The sequence below is a fragment of the Delphinus delphis genome, chromosome 4, assembly GCF_949987515.2.
Source record: "Delphinus delphis chromosome 4, mDelDel1.2, whole genome shotgun sequence".
Lineage (NCBI taxonomy): Eukaryota > Metazoa > Chordata > Mammalia > Artiodactyla > Delphinidae > Delphinus > Delphinus delphis.
In genome coordinates this window covers 75,418,194-75,436,158 of record NC_082686.1, presented here as the reverse complement: position 1 = coordinate 75,436,158, position 17,965 = coordinate 75,418,194, and the positions used below count along the sequence as shown (strand labels likewise).

The 17,965-nt window shown below is 45.4% G+C and overlaps 1 protein-coding gene across 2 annotated transcripts in view; it reads right to left on the bottom strand.

Moving 5' to 3' along the window:
* The window catches only part of MB21D2 (Mab-21 domain containing 2), a 105,040-nt gene extending 90,232 nt beyond the window's left edge, over window positions 1-14,808 (bottom strand). Inside the window, exon 1 of one of the 2 annotated variants that reach the window (XM_060009954.1) lies at window positions 14,598-14,808. In XM_060009954.1, coding sequence (XP_059865937.1) covers window positions 14,598-14,808 — 211 coding nt within the window. Of the gene's footprint in view, window positions 1-13,445; window positions 13,668-14,597 lie in introns of those variants that run through there. The other variant, XM_060009955.1, reaches the window with a different exon arrangement.
* Window positions 14,809-17,965: the final 3,157 nt, after the last annotated feature.

Here is a 17,965-nt window from a genome sequence, read left to right as displayed (position 1 = left end):
AAGAGAGATTGCAGTGTCAGCACCTTACAGAGTGCCCATCTCAAAGCAGGTGTATAAGAAACATACAGTGAAACTGAATGGGGAAGCCAGAGATGTGAGCAGGAGCTGGGTCTCCAAAGACTGTAAAATACACTAAGGAGTTTAACTTTACTGTGAAGAATGATGGGTTGTCCCCGAGGGTTTAGGCCTATTTAAAAGGTGACTCAGCGTGGAGAATGGATTTAAGGGACTGGAAACAGAAAACCCAGGGAGATTATTGCAGTAACCCAGGAAACTGACAGTAGTGACCCTAACTAAGGTGGTGACAGTGGGAATGGAGAGAAGAACACAGAGCCTAAAGGATGAGGCAGAATGGACAGGCCTCAGTTCCTTTTCAGCTTCGGGGTAGGAGGACGAGAGAGGGCCTCAGGATGATTCCCGAGTTCCCGTCTTATGACTCTGGTGAAAGGTGGTGTGGCTGATCCAGGAGGAGCAGGCTTGAAGCACAGACAGGTTCACTTTGGACACTCAATTCGTGGCACCTTTGGGTCAACCAAGTGGACTTGTCCAAGAGGCAGTGAAGCCCAGGCTGGGGCACAGGCTCGGAAGGCAGCAAGAGAGATGGAAGATGACACTACGAGAGGATCAGAGAAAGCGTGAGGGGAGAAAAGACGGAAGGATCACCAAGGGCTGGACAAAGAAATACAGATCTGTCCCTTACACGGCGACTGAGGAAAAGGAGAAAACCAGCAAGAGTATGCTGGATGGAAGCCAAGGGAAGAGAGTTTAGGAGAGAATGGTTCCCAAGGGCAAGTTGGAGAAGGAAAGACACATCACAGCACCCTGTTCTGTTCTGGTTGGTATTTCCTTCAGGGCATTAATCATAACCTACAACTTTTTTTCACTGTCCATCTCCTTCTAAGACTTGTAACCAAATATGAAGGTTTGTTCCCCACTGTATTCCTACTGCTCACAGAGGGCTTGTTGCACAGAAATTCTCAAAGATCTCTGTTGAAGAAATACGGAGAATGCACGTGTGAGTGTTTAAGAAGGAATCAGTAATGAAGGAGAACCTGCACATAAAAGGGGCAGAAATAACCCCCAGCGAAGAAGCCTGGGCCTGCAGAGAGGATGCGACCCAGGAGACAGGAACAGAGGTAGGTTGGTCCTGAATGACACAAAGATACTCAGAAGGATCATTTCCCATCCATCCTCTTCCCCAAGAACCAGAGAGGATAAAATTCTCTCCCATGAGTTTCTACACTGTCCAGATGGGCTTGCCCATCCCGGATGCTCCGTTCCCCTGAGATTTTATTCCAGGAAAAAATGAGTAAGCAGGTTGGGGATGAGGCTTCTCTGAGGATTCCAGTTCCAATCCTCTGCATCACGAGCACCAGATTTTCAAGAAGTAATTTCATCCCAACGACTGATCTTGTAGCATGAAGCCAACGTGCTTTCAGTGCTGTAAGTCAAGTCAACGTACAAACATCTGCCCTTACAAAGCAGGGCGGCTAGATCCAATTTTTACCTAAAGAATTATTCCCTTTTCAAAAGTAGTCACTTACTGCACTAAAGAGTCAGATCCCTTAGTTCACTTAAAACCCAATTCGATTTATAAATTTTGATTTCACAGTAACTGTCTTAAGAGTGCGTTTGGCATCTGCCTTTCACTGAAAAAAGATGAGCTCCCATTCCCCCCACAATGATAGACTACATTAACTATGTCCTAATTAAATGTTCTAAATCCGGAATGACATGGGGGGAAAGAGGGGGGTAGAGCCTGTACCTTCATAAGACTTGCCCTAATTTACTTAGCATCAAGGGCCCAGTTGACCTCTATAGAGCCTTAAATCAATCAATTAGCTGAGACACACCTTCTTACTTTCAAAATGAGGAGACGGCATGGATGAGATGGTATTTCACACAAAGGACTTTCAATAAACATAAACCACAAGCATCAAAAGAATGTTTGTCCTGAGGGCTGCCAAGAAAGGCCAAGTGATAGAATGAAAAGAGTCTGGACCAGGAGCCAGAAGAATCGTATTAGCAACTGGCTCGCCGGACAATCAAACCAACCTCTTCTCCACTCTGCCCACTATTCCCTCACTTCCATCCTCTCCCTCAACGTTTAGCATCACCTCATGTTTTATGCCAGCAACGAGCACAGCGCCTGGCATGGTGATGGCGCTCATGTCATGGAAAGGTACATGGGGTTAAGAACTCAACTGCCTAGATTTGAATCCAGCCTCTCACCAGCTTGAGCAAGTGACTTAACTGCTGTAGTTGCTTTACAGGTAAAGCAGGGGGATGGTAGCAGTATTGCTACCATCGCAGTATTGTTGTGAGGATTACATGGGTTAATGATTACAAAGCACTTGGAACAATGCCTGATAAACAGCAGGGAAGAGTTTCCCAATACAGTCATTATCATCACCACCACCAGCTTGACCTTGAGCAAGTTACTGTCCGCCGCCATGGGGTTAAATTTCCCCACCAGCGACATGATGGGGTGGATGAACTGGTCTCAGGAAGATCCCCACCAGCTTAACTCCTCTATAATTCTTCGAATCCTATTACAACTCTCTAAATCCTCCTAAGGCTCTGAGGTCTCAGCAGCAGCAGAGAGGGAAGGTCCATTGCCAGGAGTCTTACTAGCCCATGGAGCTTCAACTCCTCCCAAACATAGGCTGGACCCAGTGTCCCACAGTCTACTCAGCCAGCCTCCTTCCTTACCGTAGATACAGACTGTTCAGAGACAAAAATATTCATTGTGATACTCAAAGCTGTGTAGACAGCAGAGAAGTGAGAAAAGGACACACGTCACGGGGTGGGCGGCAGGGGGAACCAGAGAGAAAGACAAGGAACAATCAGAAGACAAAAAGCAAACATGACACACCAGAAATAGTGTGCCCACCAGGTTATTTATTCAGCATTCTTCACCTAATAGCTTAAAAAAACTTCAAACTACAAGGCAGCTCTGTAGCAGGGAAATGTTCCCTATCTAGAAGCACAGCCCTCTCAAAGTGATTCCCCTTCACTTTAAACCCAGGCAGATGCTCCCCAGGGAGCAGATGCTACTGAGTGGACAGTCTTAGGTACAAACACCTTTCTCAGGAAGCAGTCACTTGCCAGACATTTAACTCACCTCCACTCTGCCCAAAAGTAAAATCAGTGTTCAGGATGATCAAGACCCCTTTCCCTTCTGGGCCTCAGTTTCCACTTCTGTAAAATGGAGGAGGGAGCAACTCAGGCCACCTAACTTCCAAGTTTCCTAACAGCATTAAAATTGTAGTATTCCAGGACTTCCCTGGTGGCACAGCGGTTAAGAATCTGCCTGCCAATGCAGGGGACACGGGTTCGATCCCTGGTCCAGGAAGATCCCACATGCCACGGAGCAACTAAGCCCTTGCGCCACAACTACTGAGCCCGCGCTCTAGAGCCCACGAGCCACAACTACTGAGCCCACGTGCCACAACTACCGAAGCCCACGCGCCTAGAGCCAGTGCTCCACAACAAGAGAAGCCACTGCAATGAGAAGCCCACACACCACAACGAAGAGTAGTCCCCACTCGCTGCATCTAGAGAAAGCCCACGTGCAGCAACAAAGACCCAACGCAGCCAAAAATAAATAAATAAATTAAAACAATTTTTAAATTGTAGTATTCCATCAATGATTTCCACTTTGCAGGAGGAAAGGTTTTTTTTCTTAATGAGGTAAAAAAAGATCCACAGTTATTTGCTATTTTCTGCCTGAAGCTAGGTTTCCTGGGTTCAAATTGCCAGTCTACCACTAGCTTTGTGACTTCGGGCAAATTGCTTAATCTCTCTGTGCTTTGGATTGCTCATCAGTAAATAAGAATAATACCTTCCTCATAGGGTTGTCGCTAGGATTAATTTAGATAATGTACATAAAGTATAAAGCACTTAGAACTATTCTTGGAACATGGTAGACATTATTTGAGTGTGGTTATTATTATTTTCAGTTACACAGATAGTTTTTCATTCAAAGGGAAAACTTATTTGGAAATGGCATGATAGAAGTAACACCAACACACACACACACACACAGCAGGTAGACGGGAAACCTGGGTTCTAACCATGATTCTGCCCCCAAACTAGCTGTACAGTAGTGGATGAACTATGGCCCTTCTCTGGGGCCTCAGATTCCAAATCAGAGGTGATAAACTGGCAGCCACAGTTTGACCTACACGGGAGGTGAGAGGTGATCTCCTTCACCAGTGCAGCCCCCTACTGCCCGGCATCCCTGACTCTGACATCCAAAGAACCGGCTGGCATTTACCACGCGGCACACTGCACACACTTTCCTTACCACCCAGTCCCTGGTGGGCCTTTGGCTCCCTGGTTCGGATCTAGAGGGACCGCCCCTTCTCACAACTGGGCTATGAGCCCCCGGGGCACCATATGCCAGCAGGATTCTGTTGTTCCAGATCAGAAACACAGCCTGTGTTAAAGCAGGCTGCGCACACCAAGGGCACAGTTGAGAACAAACTGTTGAGATTTCTTTATTAATCACGGCATCATCCGTACAAGCAGCTGCTATCAGGAACAGCTGCAGCTGCTAAAAGAGTGATCTTGAAGCAGCCTAGAAAAGTGCTTCCAAGTTGCATACCGACAACAGGCACGTGCAGATCTGCAGTCTATTGGCCTGGTTCTTCCTACCAATCCTCAGTGCCTCTCTCTGGACCAGAAATCCTCCTTCTGCCATACCCTGAGGTGGCGTGGGACAAGGGAGGTTTCTAGAATCAGCCTAATACAAAGAATTTGGGGTGAACTTCAAAGGATTTCAATTTGATTCCACCTCAACCATTCAGTGACCTTGAGTGAGTTACTTCTCTTGACCACGGGTTTCTTCCTATGTTAAAACAGAGACAATAATAATACCTACTCTATATGGTTGTTGTGAGAAGTCAAAACTAGATTATGCCTATGAAAGTATTTTGTACACTGTGGAAGTCCAGATGAAAAAATACAGGTTTATCATTTTCCCATGAAAACTGCAGTTTGACGCATAAACCATCTAATACAGAATTCACTGTTGTTAGCTTAGGGCTATCAGAGGTGAAATCAGAGAATTACATGGCTACAAAGGGCCTTTTGAGGATCTGTAACCCAACCTTTCTACACTGTCTCCCTCTCCTCCAGTCCCTGAATGCTATCAACAAGAGCCTAGCCAAAGGGTGGCCCCACTTGGAAAACCTCCACCTGCAGGAAACTCGCTATATTCCAAGGCAGGCAGCCCATTCCTTCCACTGTGGGCCTAATCCAAACATAGACCATTCCTCCTTGTAGAGAACAAATCAGACTTGCTATAATTTAAAGCAGCCTTGAAAGCTGCTTTCAAATGGACCCACCCCAGGGCCTTTGCACATGATGTTCTACCTACTTGAATACACTTCCATCAGTCTTCAGGTGGCCAGGTCCTTCTTATCTTTCCAGTTCAAATGTCTCTGCTTCAGAGAGGCCTTCTCTACCGCTCTTCACTCCATCCTACCCAATGACCTTCCATCATAAGGGTCTGTGCTTTTTTTTTTAAGCGCACATCCCTATTTACTCATGTGCTTAAATCTTGTTGAATTCCCCAGAGAACGTAAGTCTTAATGAGGTAGTGACCTTGCTTCTCTAATTCACCACTCTGTACTGTTATAATACAGTAACTTCACCATAGTAATTACACTAGTTCATGGTAGGCACTCCAACATATGTTGAATGAATTTTATGAATTAATGAATGAATACTCAATTCTATGCACACTGTAAAAATTCAAATACTCATTACAAGAAACAAAAACCTCAACAAGCCTTACACCAACTCCCACTACTGACTTAACTCACAAGTATTAATCAAGTCTTCCTGTGTTGAGGGAAAAAAAATATAAAAAATAAACAAACTCAACAACAGCTCCCCGTGCCAGCTTTATTCATAGCAGCACTGTCCCTAGTAATCTGTCTCTTTATCTTGTGCAGAGGGAATTCATGAAAAGGCACTTAAGTGGACGAAAAACAGATAGCTGTTTCCTGGAGACAGGGCCTCACATAATGGCATAATTATGAACTGTCCTTAAAGAGATCGCTCAGCTGGCAAGTAGTCACCCAAGTCCATTGTGAATGCTGTCACAGGCCCTCAGATACGCGAGGCTAACAAACAGACATGGAGGTTGCGTGCCTACAGGGTATGTACTGAGCCATGCCGCCCTCAGCCAGCCTTACCCACTGTGTACCCTTGGCCCAGTAGAGAGTAGAAAAGCCAGAGAGGTATGAAAGCTGCTACCCTTGCCTGGTCTGGGAACACAGACTCACCCCAGCAACCATGAAAGATATCTGGGTAGAAAAGCCATAAGCTCTTTGCAGGCTATATGCTGGAGCAGAAGACACCGGAGATCTGGGTTGAGTCCTGTTCTACAACCTACTCTATAACCTCCAACTAAGTCGTATCACCTCCCAGAGTCTCAGTATTCCCCTCTGTAAATGGGGGTTACTAGGTCCTTTCTCAAAGGCTGGTCCAAAGAATAATACCACACCGTATCAGATGCTAATATGTATTGAATCTATAAAGCACTGCACAAAGATAAAGTATTGATGGCAAATTAGCTTATAATCATAAATAATTGCTGCAATTAGGATGCCAGAATAGGCATCCAAACACCTGGAGGTTGACTGGTAAGCACAAGGAACACCTTCAGGAGAAAGATGACTTATGCTTTCTATGCATCCTTTAAAGCCCCAAGTGTGGGAGTGCAGGAGGTTCACAAGTACCCCGGATGCCCAGGGAAGAAAAGTCAGGGTCTTCAAGAAAGGGGGATTTCCCACAAGTCACGGTTTGCCACTCTTGGTCAACAAGCTACAGCAATTAATTGGGACATTTCTTAAACTGCCCTATGATAAGTCTTAAGGATGTTATTATTGGAATCTAGGAAAGAACTCCCCTACCACATGAGGAGATCAGATCAAGATTTTCTTGACTCCAGAGACGATGACGGAATATGGCTTAATGAGGGGAGCAACCATAAAGAGACAATGTCAGAAAGCGCTCATGCCTTAAATAGAGCCTGAAATCAGAAGCTGTGCACAGAAAGCCTCTTTTAAAATGCATGAAGTCACGTAACACTCTGTTGGCACCTACTGTTTACGTAAGCCCACTGGGCGCTGCAAAGGTAAATGAGAGCAGGGATTATTTAGCCTACAGCGTGGGGAACATGTGGTAAGGGCTATGAAAGGGGACCAGGTGTTAGGAGAACACAGAGGGAAGGGAAATTTTTCTCCTTGGAGAGATATAGGAAAGCTTCATGAGTCAAGTGGCATTTGAGCTGGGAGAAGAAAACAAAGCAGAGATGAGATGTCAGAATGCTGAGACTCTTAACTGCTTCTGTGACACAGATGTCTTGACAGGCTGGAAAAGCCTGGTGACCCCTGCAAAAAAAACAAGTATATTTAAATGAATGATAAAATTACACAGGACTTCAAAGAAAATTGGTATTAAAACACAAAATGCAGTTAAAAAACAAATTTGTGATAGAGTACCATATGTGATTTTTTATTAATGCATTCAATAAAATCTAGCAGCAAGTCTAACATCTACCATAATTTCAAAGCAGCAGTGAATGGCTTTTTGAGATGTCTGTAATATCTGTAATGTGAAGTGAAAATATCTGATTTCTATTGGCAACAAAAGCAAAAAACAGAGGTACTGCTAATACTACTGTGGTTTTTTACCTACTTTTATAATGAAAGGAAATGCAATATTGCAGTTAGCGGTCAATAAAAATAAAGAGGTAATTTTTCCCCAATCAAGTTCACAGATTCCAAGTTTTTGTTTCCATGGACCCAGGTTAAGAAATCCTGATAGAGAAAACAGCCCAAGCAAAAGAAGAAAGTGAGAAATTCGGGTAATGTTATGAGACCATGTAGAACATGCAAAGACACAAATAGGAGATGGCATTGAAAGGAGATGGCCAAACCCTCAGAAGTCACCAAGAAGAAGGTTCTTCATTCCCCAATTATTAAACCACAGAATGTGCTCTAAGTTCCAGAACAGTATCTTCTTTTGAAATAAAAGATGAATGAAAGAAGCAAGGAAACATCTTAACACAGGTTATACCTCCTTTCCAAAAGTGCAGTAGATGACAGCACATTGATAAATTTACTAAAAAAAACCCCACATATCCAATAGGATTATGTATGTAAAACTGCAAGCATGTAAGTATGAGTGGGTGTAAGCGTGGTTTTTTTTTGTTTTTTTTTTTGCGGTACGCGGGCCTCTCACTGTTGTGGCCTCTCCCGTTGCGGACCACAGGCTCCGGACGCACAGGCTCAGCGGCCATGGCTCACGGGCCCAGCCGCTCCGCAGCATGTGGGATCTTCCGGGACCGGGGCACGAACCCGTGTCCCCTGCATCGGCAGGCGGACTCTCAACCACTGCGCCACCAGGGAAGCCCGTAGGCGTGTTTTATAAACATAGACGTCCAGAAAAAATGTACATCAAGTATTAACAGTAATTAGAATTTGGAGGTGATTTTACTTTCTTCTTTGTATTTTCTACAATTGGAAAGTGGGCAAAAAAAAGGCCCAGAAAAGGTTAGGTGACTTAGGGTAACACACATTCCACACAGTACAAAACAGAGCTTTACTAGAACTCAGAAATGTCCTTCTTTTCTACCTTCATCTTCAGAACTGAATGCATCTGAACACAGGAGGTAGATATAATTATTTGCCCCAACTTACATATTCAGACTCTGAGACTCAAGAGTCTGTTAAGTGACTTGCCCAAAATCACAGAGCAAGTTAACTGGAGGAGTTGGGGCTAGAATCCAGTTCTCCTGCCCCTCTAGAAGGCAGAATAGTATCACTGTTGAAAGCAAGGGTTTTCCATCAGCCTGACCTTGGTTAAGTCCCAGCTATACCACTTACTTGCTAGTAAACTTGGACAAATTCCTGAATTTTTCTAATCCTAGAGTTCTCCATTCTTTACTTCAAAGGGTTATGGTGTCCTTGGGAAAAGATCCAATGATGTGAAACCCTATTACAACCTCTGACACAGAGGAAACATTCTAATAATCATCTCAATCACTATGCCTCCCTGTCTCTGTCCCAGGGGGAAGGACTCCAGCTTTACCAGAAGCCAGCGGACATATCTGCTCATTAGACGCAGCAGCCCAGTTCTAGTCTCAAAAGTCAACTGGGATCAGCTCATTGTGTGCACAAGCAGCTCTACTGGACAGGGAACGAACAACATCACGCCTAACACGGGACACAATGTCAGCGTGCTGAGCAGCCAGTTTGGGGATCTCTAGGGATTCGGATTCAATAGGTCTAAAACAGGACCAGAGGTTCCAAATTGTTAAAAAGCTCCAGGAGAATCTAAAGAGCTAACATTCAAGGACAAATTCCTAGTTTGACATGAGAGACTCCACTGTTTCTGTGAATACAAAAGGGACCCAGTCTAATCACAAGCAATGCATTATCCAATGGGTGGCCCAAGGCATCATAGCAAGACCAGGGATCATCAATGGTTCCACGGCTCTTCTGTCATGAAGGGCAGCAAATGCCCAGAACCACGGAGGGAGAATTGAAACCAACTCAAACCAGAAGCAAAAAGAAATGTTCACAGGGACTTCCCTGCCCCAGATGCATAATGTTTTCAGAGCTGGAACAGACTTCAAAGATGATGTCCGTTATACAGATACCACAGCACATTAGTGACCAGAACACTAAGGAACGTACCAAGACTTGGAGGCCCACAAAGCAAAGATTCACAATAAATTCCCTCAGTAAAGATTGCTGGATGAATTCATTAAGGAAAACTGACATTCAAACACTCGAAAGACAGGGCTTCAAAATGGCCTAGTCTGTAGATATAGAAAGTACCTAAAAAATATGGTAGTTTCCGACAGCACTCAGAAACACCACAACCATGGGCCTGAAAGGAGACAAGAGTCAGCAAACTATTCTCTTGAAGTTGATGGGCAAAGCAGAAGAGGGAGGGGTCTCCACAGGCTCATATGAATTAAAGTTTTTGCTCATTATTTTATCCTTAGGACCCTGCATACTGCTTGGCAAACAGTGTAACATTCAGTAAATATTTGTTGAACGCATGAAAGTAAGAAAGACAGACCAAAAGAGACCATCTCTGCTCGTGCAGGCTAAGCAGGGTACTGAGTATAGCATTCCCCACGGGGTGGGGCCTTTTTGGTTGTCTGGCCCAAGAGTGATAGGATCTGATTGCCCACACAGTGGAAGGAACATGAGCTTTCGAGTCAGGAATACTTGGGTTCAAACTCAAACTCCGTATGATCTTGGCATAAGTACTTGACCTCTTTGAGCCTCAGTGTTTCATCTTTCAAGGGGGATTAACACCACCTACTGCACCTCTAAAACAGGCATGATGGTATGTATCCTTAAAAAGTTTCTGGAAGAAAATTACATGAATATATTTATGCAAAGTAGCTAGCACAAGGGCCAGCATACAGTATGAACTTAACAAATGGCAATGTGGATTGGAATTAATCATGCCCTCTCCAGCCAGAGCCTATATTCTCCTAGGTCACCTCTAATCATTCTCTATAGTCTTTCTGATAGGAAGCTGCAGAAATAGTTCCAGTGTAAGTTCACTAGATTTTCTAACAATGCCCATTTCTTTAAATAAATAATAAAATCATATATACATTCCTTGTCAGTTTACAAAATAACTTCATATTCACACACATAATTCTGAAACAGTGCATTACTATTATTCCATGTTTAATAGATGAAAATACTATTATCTGTGTTTAATGGATGAAAAACCTAAGACCACCTAGCCAGCAAGAGGCAGACTGAGACAGGAACTATAGATTTTAACATTTTATTCTAATGACCATCAGTGTCTTAACCTGAAATTCAAACGAATGATCTTTCTACGGAATAAAATACTCCAACTCAGACTGCTCCAGAACTCGTGTCAAATGCTGATTGGACTTTACCCTAATACAGCTGAAAGCAGAAACAAATTCTGAAACGAGAGACAATTTTTTTTTTAAACAAAGCCCCTCCTCTGGATTTAATACCTCAGTTCTTGATAGAAGAAGACTTAGAATCGGGCCAAGAGAGTTTTAGCAACATCTCTTCCATTTATTAGCCATGGGACCCTGGATGATTCTTAACCCTAGTAAATTTCAATATCTTCATCTGCGTAATGGGAAACCAATACCACTCCTAAGGTTGTGTGCAGTTCCTGGCACAGAGAAGGCAGTCAGTAAGTGACAACTACTCTAATGACCACACCATGGTACCAACCATTTGGACTGAAGGGGAAGTGACTTCTTATTTCTTCCTGGCTCTTCTAGCTTCTTCATAACCCCTGTTCTGCATCTGTTCAATGGGGACACAACCAGTCTTCATGCGACCTCACCAGGGAATGAAGATAACAAAAGAGCTGGCAGAGACATTATGCAAATACCAAATATTATTAAAATATTAATGAACTCTGGCAATTTCCCTGAATTCTGATAAATGGTGTTTATTATGCACTGCCAGCCTCTCCCACAATCTGGGCTCTCACATATTAACTAGATAATAACAGCAATCATTCTCCTGAAAGACCAAGGTGTAGAGAAATAAATAGTGAGTCTAGAGGACTCCCGCAAATACCTGCCTCCAAAGGAATCAGAATCTCCGGACAAGCAGAGAAGGCCAGGACAGACCATGGACAGCTGGGTGACTAGCAGCAGGCTCAGATCAACTCCACAGACTAGGCAGACCCCTGTTTTGATAGGACAGTGGAGTTTCCCGGTGCTGACGGGTCACCGTTTATGACAACAGCCTACCACAACTTCGCCCTTCTGCGTAGTAAAGTTGCCTCCGATCTCGATAAAACAAAAAGGATCTGGGAAGCCGGTGGGCGGGGGCTTTAGTCCAGGCTAACAATCTCATACAGAAAGTGGCTGCCCCTGCCAGCTGCCTAAAAACAGAGGTAGCGTTATCCACAGCTCCATTAAAGAGGTTTGCACCAAACTCCTCTGCCATTTCGTTCTGTGTGAGGGGATAATGTTTTCAGGCTGTCGACAATCCTCAGGTGCCGCTCAGACAGAAGCAGAACAAAGCCAGGAGGACTCACACCCACCCCCCAGAAGCTCCCAGAAATAAGGGCCTGGTGCCACCCCTGTTAACACCTTAACAAGCTGAGGGTCATTAAGACACATCATTCGCATATTCATGAAAGACTGTGGACTGCGGCAAGTGAAACAAAGTGCACAAAAAGAGATTTTGTTTTTTCAAGCCAAGCGAAAATCCCCTTTAGGAAAAGTAAATCCACACAGGGACCCTTGCTGTTGCCAAACCTTCACTTGTCTAGAGCAGCCAGCACCTCATTAAAGGAAAGCAAGCAACTCACAAATGAATGCAGCACCACACACAGGCAAGCTCATTTCGCCATCTGCCTGCTAGTGTCCAGAGGGGCAAGAGGCTTAAACAACATTCTCCTGAATTTTCTCTCCCGCAGGTGGAAATATCAAATTCCCAGGGGGCAAGAAAGACTTCTCTCGCAAGATCAACTGGGTAAAAATGAATAAAAGGGAATTTCGTTTACCTGTCAACACCATGCCACTCATGACATTAAACACAAAATAAATTAAGCACCCGCAGTAATTCACCCTTCGTAAAGGCTTTGAGAAATCAGCGTTATCAGCCATGGGGTTAGCACAGGATTTCCTCACGAGCTGGGCACTTAAACTTACCCCTCCCCACAGCCTCCCATTTTCTTTTCCATGACTATCCTGACTGATGGTGACCGAGCACCTTTTCCTAGTGAACGACCTAGGACAGGAGACATTGGAATTGAGGCCGGCGCTATAACAACACAATGGCAGGCTCCCATTATATACGTCAAAGAGAAAGGACATGATTAAGCAACTTAAATAACTTGCCCTGAGCCTTCTCTGTGTATCCCCACCCTTCTGACAATCACTGTGCTGGTTTTCAGATCTGAAAGCTTTGTAAGCTTCCCACCGCAAGGTTAGGGAGTTATTTAAACACGCACGCGCGCGCGCGCGCGCGCGCACACACACACACACACACACACACCACATTTAATTCAATATTAGTTGAAAGGTCGAATTTCTCAAAGGAGAGCTTTTCAACCCCATACACAACCTTGGATACACTTGGGGAGTGTGGAGCAAAAAGTAAAATCCAGCCCCAAGTTTTAACATGCTTCATCGAACTTCCCAAAGCGTTACTACCCACCGCCGGCACACGTACAATTTGTATTACCCCCAACCTGGGCTGTGGGGAGGAAGCAAACCGAGAGAAAATACCCGATGATAGAACCAGCAAGGACAGCAGACAGCCGGCTGAAATCCAAGTAGACGGCAGGAGGAAGGCAAAAGCTCAGTCTTCCTCTGTGGTCCAAGACCTATTTCAATTAAATTTCCCACTACCTGGAAAATTGCCTACGAATGTATTTGTCGAACGCACAGAGACACGCGGTGGGGCAGCGCTACACTGGAGTCCCAGTTCTGCGGAGAGTTCACCGCCAGGCCACATACTGCATTCAGGCAGAGTTGCACTGGTGGAGCCGCAAGCTACGCTAGAGGCTCCCAGCAGCGGACACTCACAGCACTAATCCGAACGACAGGACACTTGGGGAGGGGTTCGGTCTCCCCGGCCTGACTCAATTATTTTTCTTTACACAACATTTAGTTGTGTAAGGAACTGTAGGTGCCAGGCTGGGGGGGTGGGAGGGGCGGCATTATTCTAAACCCGGACGTCGCCGGGGTTCGAAACCCAGGACACCTCTCTCGGCCGGTGCATAGCACACAAAGAGGAAGGGGCTGGCGCTCCTCGGGGTCAGAGATCTGAGCGTGGTCGTTTTCGAGCTGGGAATTAGAAATTCCGAGCTCAGCAAGAAGCCCGGAGAAGCACCGGAAATGCTTCCGACCGCTTCAAGGGGAAATCTACTTGCAAATCAAAGTTGCAGGAACTCCCTGCGCCCAGCCTACTTGAGCGGGTTACCAGGGAACACCCAACAAGTTTGGCCACCGGGGGCCCGACTTGACAGCGCCGCGCCGCAAGCGAGACTAGAGAGCAACTTGTCGCTCCGGCGCCGAGCCAGAGCCCCAGGCTGTCTCCGCGCCCCGAGCTCTGGAGAGGACCCGAGACTCGGCGTTGGGAAGGAGCAGGTCCTTGTCTTTGGAGACAAATCCCTTAATTGAAAGGCGCAGCCGGTTCTCACCTGGACCGCGCGGCTTCCAGGGGCTTCCCCCAAACAGTGAGACGTTTCACCACGAACACTTCACCTGCCTTCCAGGCCCCCGTCGGTGAGAAATTAACAAAAGAGCCAGCGAACTGGGGTGGAAAAGGGACCCGGCACAAAGTATAGTAGGGAGGGGAGGGAAGGCAGCTCAGGTTGCCGCGGAGAAAGAAGGGAAGAGGCGGAACAGAGATGGGTTATACCCCAGGCACCCGGCGGCTCCGGGAAGAAAATCAAGAAGGAAAGAGCGCGCGAGAAGGGGGAATGGGTTCTTTACCCCGCTTCCCATCTCACACACACACACACTCACAAACACACACACACACACACACACACACACACACACACACACATCCCTCCCTCTTTTTCCTCCTTACCCAGCATGGAAAAGATGAAATCCTTGGCTGTGTGAATCTCCAGTGCTCTCTGGTCGTCATATTCCCGCTGGTCGTGCTTCGTGAATTCTTGGATGAGTTTGTTCAATTCCTCCACCCGAGCTCCCGACCTGAAATCCAGCTCCGGGAACGCAGGCTTGTTGTTACAGCCCAGGGAGGCTGCCTTGCTGGCGGTGGGAGCCGCCATCTTCATACAAAACGCGCCGAGTAGCAGCTCCGCGGCGGCGGCGGCAGCACCCACCCCCGCCCCCCCACCCAGCCCCCCTGGGTCTCCTCCCCTCGCCGGCTCCCTGGCTGTGACCCCGGCCCGTGGGCGGGCTGGCGGGCGGGCGTCTAGGCGGGCGGTTCCGGCTCGGTGCGCTCCGGGCGTCCGGGCTTCAGAAGGATCTGGACTGCAGCGAGAGTGCGTGTGTGGCCCCGACACCCTTCCCTGCGGCCCCACGCCCGCCCAGATGCTGCAGGTCTCTGCCCTCCCCTGGACCTAGCTGGCAACTGCGGTAGCGGTTGTAGAGCCAACCCGAGCCTCCCCCGGGCGAGGAAAGTGAAGTGGAAACAATGTGAAATTCACCAGCTCTGAAATCAACAAGCTGCCGGCTCCGGTGTTACGGAGCCAGCACCAGCGTCCCCCATTTAAAGGGACAGCGCACCCAGTGGAAAGAAAAATAAATAAATGGCAGAGGTCTGCGCGCCTATGCCACTTGCCAATCTGTACTCGGGCAGACGAGAGAGGTGTAGACCTATTCTTTCTCTACCTCCACCCCTTTTGGGGGCAGGGCTTGCCAAGCGCGTTCATGAAGGGAGCCTTCCTCTGTCTGATTTTAAGGGCGGTGTCCTGGGCGAGGGCATCCCTATGGGAGCGTTTCCATCTCTAGAACTCCAAAGACTTTAGGTGGTGAAGGAACCTGCCTTAAGGAATATAAACCAATCTTCTGCCATTTCTGCACAGATTGCCAAATATGATATGATTAAGCGTATCAAAAAAAAAAAGAGACAGTGCCCACCCCGTCCCGTATAGACACGCCCATTAGCCACTAAAGTATCCCAACCTTTGCCCGAGGTAATTAATTTTTCCTGGATAACAGCCTATTAAACTTAACATACAATGACTTAATGCGGTTCAGCCCCCTCCAATATAAAGATAGGAAAACTCAAGGGTAGGTGTGGGGGAGGGGGAAGAACAATGAATTGCCCCAGGTTCCAATGAATGTTGAATGACAGGTGAAAATTCTCTCCTACAGCAAATACAATTCGAGCGTCCACTATTTGCCAGGCAGAGTGCCAGAATCTCAGTGGACAGGGATAAGCCAAAGGACATGGTTCCTGAGATGGAGTCATACTCACTTGACAAGGCAGATTTTACTAAGTCATGGTCCTTTAGACAGAATAGGATCTCAGACGTGTTTTCAGTGGTTATGAGGTTTTTGACTCAGACACTAAGGAGACCTATTTGTTCTTAGAAAAAAAGGTTATCTTCCTCCCTAATTCTCCAAAATCCAACTCATCTCTATCCCACAGTCCCTGATATAAGATAAAAGCTTTTTCTTACCTGGGTTCTCATGGCCAATAATACAAACTCTTTTGTTCGTCCAGGCTCTGTCGTGCCTTTCCCTATAAAATGGAGATGATAATTCCTGTCTCATATGTTGTTTCAAGGATTACATTAAATAAAGTGGGTCAACCACTAAGTGCAATGCCTGACATAATAAACATTTAATTAAATGTTAGCTGCTACTATTGTTGTTGTAAACTTAACTCTTTCCTCTTTCCAACCGATCCACATTGTTGCCATGGTGATTTTTACAAAACACAGATCTGGGTATTGACATCCTCCTGGATTTTTCTCCTCTTTACTCCCTTCCCAACTTTGTACCAAAGCCAATTCCATAACATGCATTTTTCGAAAGCCTTCCCTAAGACCCTCCTCCCCCAAGCTGATGGCAACATTTTCCTCCTTAGAACCTCCACTGCACCCTTTCAGAAACTTCCATATGCCTCTGATGAATTTTGACCCTACTTTATCATTGTTAATGCAAGTTTCAAACTATGAGCTTCCCTAGGATAAGAACTACACCTTACTCATCTTCAGATTTGTCGCTGCAGGAAGGTCCTCAATGTTTATTGAACCAAGTGATGAGTGAAGAACTTTGGCATAACCAGTTAATTTCTTTTGCTTTTGGTTTCCTTCTCTTCGAAACAAGCTTTCTTACCTACTCAATATTAAAGAGGAAGGATACATGTCCACGTGAACGCTGGTGCACTGATGAGGGAGCTACTTAAAACTCTGGCTTTTGCAGGTCTGCTATGCTGCCCTGACTTCTCATCTGAGAGGGTATTATCATTAACTGGGCAGTGGGATAAGCTATGCAAGCGGTCGGAACTCCAACACAAATCCATCCACTCCCATCTGTCAGTGCTTCTCTCATGATCAATGGTAGGCATCTGTGAGACAGCTGGCTGCGGCACAGTCATTTCATGGATCAGAATGATTCTAGTTCACCCATGCAAGCAACAACCTCCAACCTAATACAGTTTGAAAGAATTCAGGCAAAAAAGTCAAGACACTTTTTCTTTGTTAATTTCCAAAAGTGTGAATGAGGCAATGCTCCTCCCTTGTGACACTTGTATTCATACAGATAAAACAAACAGTTAGCAGGAATTGTGCCTTATAGGGCCTCAGCCCTGGGTTTTGGATGTTTTGAATGAGGGAGTCAACAAATGGTCTCTCTGTTCTACATTTTCTGTTTACTTTCCATCAGCCAGATCCGAATTCTATGAATCACTGACCTTCAGTGAGTCTATGTATTTGGAGAATGTCCTGAATAGTAAACTAAATACCTTTTATATGCTCTTATACAACTCTGATAAGATGATATAAATATCCCTTGTCCAATTGTCAAAATAGGGAAAGAGGATCAGACCGTAATTTCCTGAATTGGTCTTTTGGGAGACTTTTTTTTTTTTGGTTTTAAATTTTTTTAAATCAAATTACAAACTAAATACCAAAAACATCATAATCATAAAACAAAACAGGAAAACCAGACATAGCAGGAAATAAATAGAAGTCTAATTTCAATAAATCAAGAAGTAGAGGTATTAAAATTACAAAGATATTCTTTGTAATAATTAAATATAGCTAACAAAAACTGAGAATGTTGTGGAAGATGGGTTGTGAATGATATTACAATTGCACTTAATACTTCATATCCCATAGTGAGGAGTCAATAGATGTTACCCAAAGTTGATAAATCAATAGGCAGAAATTGTAATGGTAACTACGATAAGAGTTAAAGAGAGAAACTTTCAACAGTGATTACCTATGAGTGACTGGTTATTTTGTATTACTCCCTTTC